This window comes from Chenopodium quinoa, unplaced genomic scaffold (genome assembly GCF_001683475.1).
Source record: "Chenopodium quinoa cultivar QQ74 unplaced genomic scaffold, ASM168347v1, whole genome shotgun sequence".
Lineage (NCBI taxonomy): Eukaryota > Viridiplantae > Streptophyta > Magnoliopsida > Caryophyllales > Amaranthaceae > Chenopodium > Chenopodium quinoa.
The window spans coordinates 2,763,853-2,773,726 of NW_018742951.1; the positions used below are offsets into that span (position 1 = coordinate 2,763,853).

General features: G+C 38.1%; 1 protein-coding gene across 1 annotated transcript; it reads right to left on the reverse strand.

Moving 5' to 3' along the window:
* Positions 1-7,944: 7,944 nt before the first annotated feature.
* LOC110728480 lies at positions 7,945-8,514 on the reverse strand. The gene has a single exon (XM_021908123.1). It carries the CDS (start codon positions 8,512-8,514, stop codon positions 7,945-7,947), a length of 570 nt encoding a protein of 189 aa, XP_021763815.1.
* Between the last annotated feature and the right edge of the window lie 1,360 nt (positions 8,515-9,874).

The following is a 9,874-nucleotide window of genomic DNA, read 5'->3' on the forward strand; positions in this document are numbered from 1 at the left end:
CAACAGCAGAGGTTCAGCTTAAGAAGGTTGTTCTCCCTCTAGATTTTATGTTTTTTGCACTTTTTTTAGCTTTTACACAAATACAATGTGCAGATTTAATTGTGTGAATATTATGTAGGCATGTAATCCTGTGCAAGATGATCGATTTTGGTTAAGAGTGACAGTCCCTAAACCCAACTTAGACAAGCTCAGTACATATGTTGGCTGCAACATTTGCTCAAAGCCCACAGACGTTCCAATTGGAACACACTACCAATCTGTGTGCAAAAAGCCAGATTGTGTATCTTCTCACAGGTATATATGTGCAAAAGAGTATGTTGCCATCCTTACAAAATACCATATGGTTATTTGGTGAATCAGTGAGTTAGTTTAATATTTTAATAAGTTAGTTATAGTTTTATTGAGTTCGAATAGTTCTTTAATTCGCTCTTAGTTCCTGAGATGTTTAACAAAATGAAGAACTTTCTTTTTTTTTTACCTGCATTTTCCAAATTCATGTCAATTAAATTTTATATTTGTTTTTTTTTTCGCAGCTTTTCTAATCCTATTTATTATTATTTCAAGTTACTTTTTGAGATTTTGCAATAATTTTGTTTACTAACTGGATCATAGTAATATAGGTTAGATAGAAGAGTGATAAGAAAAGTAAATTTAACTAAGATATGGGATTTCAACAATCTCAATTGCCTTGGCATATTGATTCCTTACTATTTTCCTGTTACTTTGATATCATCTGATCTTGGTATAAATTATTTACACATTAATCAAGCCTTACCTTCTTAAAGTCACTGGAATATTGATATATTATTTGTTGCTTGATTAATAGGGTTTGTTTTGAGTTTCAAGCAACGGATGGAACAGGAACTATGTCATTCACAGCTTTAAATGATGACACTGAAAAGCTATTAGGAATGACTGCCTCAGAAATTTGGTCTTGTAAAACCACTGTGAGTGTAGTTTCGGTTAATTTAAGTTGTTTAACTAATTTTTGATTCAAGTGTATTGCGTTACGTGCTTATCAAGAGTTTGAGTTTTAATAGATTACATCATATGCATTGCACTTTTGGTCTGGAACTTAACTTTTACAAATTCTGAGCTATTTCTCAGCCTTGCTGTTCAATAATTTACGTCTATTTAACATGTGCTTTATTCAATAATAAATGAGAGTATAAGTGAAACACATTACCATTTGTTACAACACTTAGTAACTTATTTAATTTATAAGCCTTTGTTTTATAGAATCTGATGTAGTATCTAACCATGCATACATTATGTTGTTACAACCATGTATGATACATTTATATTTGCTTTTACTCATAACTGATTAGATAGCCTTTTAGTCCCCAAGAGTAAACATTGCTCCCTTTCTTTTTGAACTCAAACTTCAACTACCTCTTTGTTGATTTAACTTGGAAGAACCCCATCCACCATCATTTTCGCTGTTGTTTTGCTGGGATGAATCTTTAGGTTGTTCCCAAGTAATAATGTTATTGTTTACTCTTAGATACCCCTTGAAATGTAGAGTGCTCGTTACTCTCAATAGAGCTCTAATAAATAAACCCTTTATGACTTTTATCACAAGGTTTTTCTGTCACACATAATCTTCTGCATTAGAATCCCCTCTTTTTTAACCCTAACCAGCTAATCATTACTTCGTCCAAAACCAGTTTACTTTTCTCCAATAGAATCCCTGCATTAAGAACTTATTGCCTGACTAGTTCTCCTTCAGTTCTATGTCACATATATGTATATGCACCTTTACATAACTAATAGATAATTGATCTTTCTTGACAAGGAAATCTGGCAATATTTGACTACATGCGATTTTTATTGAAAACCAAATCAGTGTTGATCAAGATTGGACCAACACAAGACTTGTCACGATACATTGTGTTACTGTGGCAACTTAAGAGTCTAGAGGTTGAACGAGCAACACCTGATTCCATTCTGAGAGCTTCGTTAAAGAAGATAAATGAAGAAGTTAACGATCTACTAGACAGATATAAAGAAATCAAGTACTCACAGAACAAAGAGCTTGCTGTGTTCTACTGTGAAAAAGCAGCTGTTGCATCTGCACCAGCAGTTGTGGGAACTACACCACAGAAAAAGCGTCGTAGAGCATTATTTACTGCAGAAGACTCGAGTGTTGAAAAGCCTCTGCCTAATTATGGAGCAAAAGAAACACAGCCTCTTGCCTCTACACTTGCTGATCTGAACGCAGTAGGGAATAAGATTGATGTTGGCACTCCTCCTAAGAAAGAAGCTACCATAGGTGGCACTTCTGTACCTATCCCTGATCAGCCTTGAAGTATTGTGTTATTTACAACGGTGCCTTTTGGTTAACTAAAATAAATAAGTTAGTAGCACCAGCACCAAGCCCTTGTTTGCAGCTTCCTTCTCAATATCGTGCTAATTAAAGAAGTCTGCACCTAAGCTAATATTATGAATGTAGTATTGGTTGTTTTTGGGTGTTTTTAAAAAACGTATACAATGATATACGTTTTAACCAAACACCCTTGTATAAAACATTTCCTAAATCTTTTGAGGTGTTTAAAAGGAACATAAACTACAGTGTATGTTCCTAGGAAACACCTGCTGTTTGCTTACTCCCATGTATGCAAATTTCCTTGATTCTGCTGTATACTTTCAAAATTGACTTATCTATATATGTTGTTATTAGTTTTCTATTTCACGGTTTCAAGACGACCTTATCTTTTCAGATTTTCAAGGAATTATACTCATAAGTAATCAATTTAACCTTTAAATAGTTTCAATTTACTTCATACATGAGACTTCCAAGGATACTTATAGTTTGACATACTACATCTAAATGACAGTTACAAGTAAATTACTGGTTGAACTTAAATTAGCTTATCGAGGTTTAAGTTTCTTAAGCATTTCTAATCGCCGGATAATAGGTCGTGTCTACTATCCTAAATCAAATCAACAATTTATAATCCTAATCTTTCTTTATCAAGTTCACACTAAATAGTGGCAAGCTAGGGTTGAACAAGGTAATGCACAATCAAAGTGGAATTAAGAATCTATTCCAAGTAACAAGGGGTATTTTGATTTTTTTGTGATTTTCAATGATCAAATTAACTACTACAAATGATAAAAGCAAGCAAATTAAGAAATTCAAACTAGAAACACTAAAATAAGGATGGAAAACTAGATTTGAGATAAATATGATCAAAACACTAGGGAGAGGGGGTTCCAATCATGATCAACTAAGACAACAATGATAATCAACATGGATTCATGCCAAGGAATACAAATTCTACTCAATTAATTCATTCCCATGCAATTACTCAAGCAAATTGATGAAATAGATCAAAACTAAACTAGATCATTCCCATGCATCAAATTTAGAAATCAAATATTGGAATTAAAGGTGCACATCAATAACTCCAAGCAATTTAAGCACAAAATCATCAACTGAAGGCTAAATCCAATCAACCATCAATATAATCCCAATCAATCATGATCTTCACCCCCTTCCCTAGCTAGAAATCTAAGCTAGAGAAGAGAAAATAGTCATCACAACTACACTAAGCATGGATTCAATCTTAGCAAAGCTAAACATGATTCAAATTCAAAAGGTAAAGCAATCAATCAAGTAAAATCAAGGAAATAGATGGAAATCAACACTATCAAAAGCAATTAAACCAAACAAAAGGGAGAGAGTAAAGAGATTACTACTATGAAGCATGATTAATGAAGAAAACATGAAATAGTTGCATTGAATTAAAGAAAACTTAAAGAAATCTTGTTTACAAAAATAAAAATTGAAGATTAAGCAACTTTCTCTCTCTAAAATACTAGAGTTTCTCTTATTACAAAGTTCTAAATATTATTGGAAAAAACATAGGATCCTAATAAAATTCAAGAAACACTGCAAGAAAACAGTTGAATTCCGACGGACCTTTTCCGTCGAAAACAGGGGAAAATCCGTCGGAAAACGGCCTTCCGACGGAATTCCGTCGGAAACTGTCTCTCGGAACAGCCCTTGTCGGAAATTCGATGTTTTCCGAGGGAAATTCCATCGGAAGCCGCTTTTCCGACGGAATTTCTGACGGAATACATTCTGTCGAAGCTGGTTTTGACTTTAACCGAAAGTCCATCGCAAAGTTCTGACGAAATTTTCCGTCAGAGCTGAAGTGGATTCCGACGGAATATTCCATCAGGAGGGGAATATTCCGATGAAAATTTCCGTCGGAAACGGTATATTCCGACGGAAATTTCCGTCGGAAACGGTATATTCCGACGGAAATTTCCGTCGGAAAATTCAATAAAAAAAAATTAACAAAAAAGCGTTGCCCCCTACCACCAGCCCACACCACCCACTTTCCCCACCCAGATCCACCCCGCCACCAGCCCACACCACCCACCACCCATTTTCCCACACCCAGATACCTAACCCCACCCAGACACCCCACCCCACCCAGACCCAGGCCCACCAAACCAGACCCATACCCATCTCCCCACCCAAACACCCCTCCTAGACACCCCACCCCACCCAAAACCCCCACCCCACCCACACCCTAGGAACCCTACACCAACCAGATCCCCTTCCAAACTTCCCACATCCACCAGTCCCAACCTCCCCTACGCCAACCACCCACCCTGTCTAGCCACCACCAACAGCCCAACCCAAATAAAAAAAAATAATTCGAAAAAATGAAATCGATTCATACAAATCGAAAAAATACAAATCGATTCGAAAAAATGAAATCGAAAAATACAAATAAAAAAAATACAAATTGAGATCCGAAAAAAATACAAATAAAAAAATGAAATCAAATAAAACAACTATTTATATATTTAAATTATCTTCTGAAATTAGTAAAGATCCGGAAAAAAAATTAAAAAAAAACCTAGATCTTGATGTCGGTCGTTGATGCTGGTTGTCGTTGATGTTGGTCGTTGCTGTGGGTGTTGGTGCCGTTGCTGTGGGTGTTCGCCGTTGCTGTGGGTGTTGGTGTCGTTGATGTTGTTGCGCCGTTGTTGATGTCGCCGTTGTTGATGCTGTTGAGAAGGGAAAGAGAAGGAAGGAATGAAGGAGATAAGGAGAGAGAAAGAAAAAGGGGATGTTACCGGAAAGAGAAGGAGATAAGGAGAAGTGAGAAGGAGCAGAGGAGTTCTCAGAGAGAAGAAGAAAATGGCAGAGGAAAGAGGAAAGAGGAGAGGAGAGAGAAAGAGGAGGAAAATAGGGTTTGGGGTCCGGGTTTTTTTTTTTTTTTTTTTTTTTATACTCAGTTTTTTGGTTTTTTTTTTTTTAAATCATAATTCCGTCGGAAATAAATAAAATCCGTCGGAAATTTACTTTTCCGACGGAATATTCCGTTGGAAATTTCCGACGGATTTTATTTCCGTCGAAACATTAAATTTCCGACGGAATATTCCGTCGAAATACCTATATAATCCGACGGATTTTTAGTCCGTAGGAAATTTCCGACGGAATATAAATCCGTCGGAATATATAGGATTTCCGACGGAATTTTGTATCCGTCGGAAGATGTCCATCGGAATCTACCCTTTTTCTTGTAGTGAAAAAGTCTATTTATAGTGCATAAAAAATTCCGAAATAACGAACTAAGGAGAGCCCACTCGAGCAAGGCCGCGCCCTCTCCAAGCTGGGTACAGAGCAAAACCCAAGAGGTCGCGCCCGCGTCATGAAGTGCCCCGCCCACGATGGTTGGTGGAAAGGCCTCTCTCAGCCGGGGAGAGGCCGAGGCTGAGGAGTAGGGGAAATCAGGGCCTCGAAATGCCGCGCCCGCGGGTGACTGGGGAGAGCCCTCTCCAAGGTCGCGGCTAGCCTTCTACAGTTTCAAAGGTTGAGTTTCAACTCAGCCTGTCCGCGCCCGCGGCCTGTACACCCACGTCCACGGCTCCCTACAGAGCTGCGCGCCCTCTCTCTTGAGCATTTCCTGCTCTTCCTTAGCCAAATTTGCTCCTTTAACTCCATCCAAGAGTGCCAAAAACCTTCAAAATCAACAAAGAAAAGATATAAATTAAAACAAAAGAAAAGATAAAAGAAGAGGAAAATCACGAGAAAGAACAAAAATAACCAAAATCAGGGTAAAAACGGCTAGAGAAGGCGTAAACAAGTGAAAAATGGGGAAAAATCGTTAATAAAATGTGCTAAATAGTGGCATAATGCCACTTATCAAAATCCCCACACTTTTCTCTTGCTTGTCATCAAGAAATGCTAAGTGAAAAGAGAAAAAGCAAACACTACAAAGACTAACACAACATGGCAAGGCGTAGGAAAACCAATCAAGTTTTAGGGTTAAAAATGCTCCATTCGGACTCAAAAGAAAAAAAAATCTAGCGCCAAAGAATACTCATCTTTCTCAATTAAACGAGGGAAAACACGTTCTAAGATGCTTATGGTTGAAAGAGACAAACCTAAGCTAGGCATAGAGAACTAAAGATTTCATTCTACGCCCAAGCCCCAATCAAGCGGTCCACGTGCACTAGTTTCAAATCCACCCTTAGGCTAGTTTCTCATGATTCCTCGAAGGAACCGGAAAAAGATAAAGAAATGTAAAACTTTGAGGAGGTAATCTCGATGCCTTAGCCATGCACACTCTATCCATAGGGTTGAAAACTATCTCCCTCCACCGATGTTGACTCAACCCTTAAGGGTCTAAGGTTCTTTTATAGGTTGTAACGTAAGGCTAGGGGTCAAGGCTTGGCAAAAATTTGAAAATTTTGGTGATATTTCCTAAGTGAGGCAAAAGGGTGATCAAACCTCAAAAAAAAAAAAAACTCAAGAAGTCACCAAACATCAAGCAAAAATACAAATAATTCCATCTCCCCCAAGCTTATTCAACACCAACACACAAAATATATACAAAAATGAAGAAACGCTCCCCCCAAGCTTGAACGAAGCATTTTCCTCAATGCTTAAAATATGGAAGAAAACGAAACCAACTAAAGTATTTTTGTTGTATTTTTTTATTTTTCTATTTATTTTTTATTTTTTTTTATTTTAGCTCTTATTTGGTGTCCTTGCCTTTTTTAACTATGGACGAATTTTTCTTGAATGCATGCCTTATTACACACAATATATACAATTTACTTTGTTGCTTGGTCCAAAAAGCATATTACTTTCTCATTTTCAATACAACCATCACAAAACAAAACAAACTCTCAAACCAAAATGCTTCACGAAACTAAGGGTTAAGGGAAACAAAAGGTCATAAGGCTTGTAATGTGGCTGATAATCAAGAAAGGGAATAGGATTAGGGGGTTAGCAAGAGGAGCAAATGCAAAATAAAGATAAAAATTGTAGCAAAACAAAAAGAAGATAAAGAAAATGAACAATGCCCTTGTCCTCCCCTAGAGTGGCTCGGTCACGGTCTTAGGAAGCTAGAGGTCAAACCAAGGATTAAGACATGCATCGCTAAAGATCCTAAATTTCCGCTCAACAAGGTGGTGAAGGCTAGAACAATGTAACCTCACTAGAGATTATAATAGGCAAATACCAACAAAGGGTTTCAAATCCTCTAGCTTGACCCTTCACCTCTTTCAAGGTGGATCGAAGGATACCACCTTCTTAAACTTAGAGGTGAAAGTAGTATGCATGTCCCCAAGATTGGGCAAGAATACATCTTGAAACATCTCTCCATCAAAAGGGATGAATGGAGGCATTTTAGGGACCCAAACTTTCTTAACTTTCTTATTCATCTATTTATTGTTGTTGTTTCTTTTCTTTTTCTTTCTCTTTTGCAAACACCTTTGAGAAGAACCACTTCTTTCATTCTCGATCTTGGGAGGGCCGACCTCACCCTCCTCAAGAGAGTCTTCAAACAAGGAAAAGGTTCCTACCAAATGATCCTCATTCATCATAGATACTTTGGGCACCTCCTTTGATTTCTTGAAATGGAGCATAGGAATCCCTTTCAATCCCATCTCTCTTTTCTCAAGATCTTCCTCTTAAGGGGAACCTACCAAATCCACTCTACAAATATTCTCCACCATGGGATTCTTAAATACCTTGGAAAATTCAAATATTATCTTTTCATCAGCAACTTCACAAGTGATAGTGTTGTTCTTGCAATTGATCACCGCTCCTAAGGTCTTAAAAGCCTCACGACCCAAGGTTAAAGGTGTCTTGTCATCTTCCTCCATGTCCTTGAGAACAAAATCACAAGGAATATAGATATGTCCTACATGAATAGGAACATCCTCAAGCTCCCTACATGGCAACTTTACCGATCGATCGCCAAGTTGAATTATCTTTCTTGTAGGGATCATTTTAATGTTAAGTTGTCGAGCAATGGACAATAGGATCAAACTGACACTAGCCCCAAGTTCGCCTAAGGCACCCTTAGCTTCCAAATTCCCAATCTTAACCGGCAAAGTAAAGCACCCGGAATCTTGTTGCTTCTTAGGCATCTTATGTTGCACTAGAGCAATAACTTGAAAAGGAAGAGTGACGATATCATCATTAATCTTCTTTTTGTTGGAAAGAATTTCCTTGAGAAAGTTTTCATAAGAAGGCATTTGTGTGATTTCCTCAAGGAAGGGAATATTGATATGTAGACCCTTTCATCACCCTTAGAAACTTAACAAACTTCCTTTCCGCTAACCTATCGGGAAAGGGGACCAGTCCATCAAGATTCCTCGCATCACTAGGGGGTGACGGTGTCTTCTTCTCGTTAAGCTTGTTTTTCTCAATGCCCTTTCCCATATCAAGAATTCCATCCTTAATCACCTCATCTTCACTTCTCTTCTCGTCACTAACCTTCTTCTTTGGATCATCATAGGTGGTTCCCGACCTTAAGGTTATAACTTTGCAAGACTCGATTTTGTAGGTATGTGAGGGGTTAGGGTTTGGTTTACCAAGAAGTTTAGATGGTGAATTAAACGAAGACCTTTCGGCCAATTGAGAGTCCACCATTTTATTATGGGCTCTCACTTCTTGTATTTGTTGGTTTTGGTTTTGGATTAGTTGGCCAAAATCTTGAAGTTGTTGGCTCATAGTTTGAAGGATTTGGGTTTGGGATTTGTTGCGGGGTTTGGTCATGGTGTTTTTGAAGGAATTGGTTTTGGTTTTGCATTAGATAGTTTCCTCCTTGGTTTTGGTTTTGGTTGTAGAGTGGAGGTTGGTTTTGGAATTGGGGGTTTAAAGGTGGTTGATTTGGTTGGTTCCATTGTTGGGGTTGAGGTGAAAAACCGAGGGGTGGTTTCCTCCAAGCAACTCCAACTCCATTGCTCACAAAACCATCTTGCCTTGAGTTTAAGGCGGCAACATGCTCGGGGTTCAAACCTCCATAATAAGATGTATCATGGTTTGTACCACCACAATTTTGACAAGAGAAAGCATTGACTTGTGAGGAGCTTGAGCCAACAATTCCAAGAGAGCCCAACTTGGCTACACCTTTGCTCAAAAGCTCCACTTGATGTTGAAGTCGATCAAGCTTCTCCAACTCATCCTTTCACCCCTTCTCAAGAGTAGTCCTTCTTCTATTTCCCAATGAATAATTCTTGGTCACCTCCTCAATTGTTGCTTCAACTTGGTTTTGGGGAATCTTGATTAATTTACCACCTACCCACGCATCCAAGTTTGCTCTAGACATAGGTTCCAACCCATCATAAAAGAAACGCATAAGCAAGCTTTGATTGTATTCATGGTGAGGAGATGCTTGAACCAATTCTTTGAACCTTTCCCATGCTTCACTAAGGGTCTTATCCACTTCTTGTTCAAATGATGTAATCTTCCTTCTCATTTCGGCGATCTTTTCCTCGGAAATGAACCTCTACAAGAATGTCTTGGCTATCTCTCTCCATGTTGTGAGAGAATTTGGCTTGACTTACTTGAGCCACTTCTTTGCTCTACCCAAAAGAGCCAAAGTATCATCGT

What these genes read in the sequence shown, in the direction of transcription:
- LOC110728480 (XM_021908123.1), bottom strand. Translation starts at nt 8,514, where the DNA reads ATGCCTTCTTATGAAAACTTTCTCAAGGAAATTCTTTCCAACAAAAAG.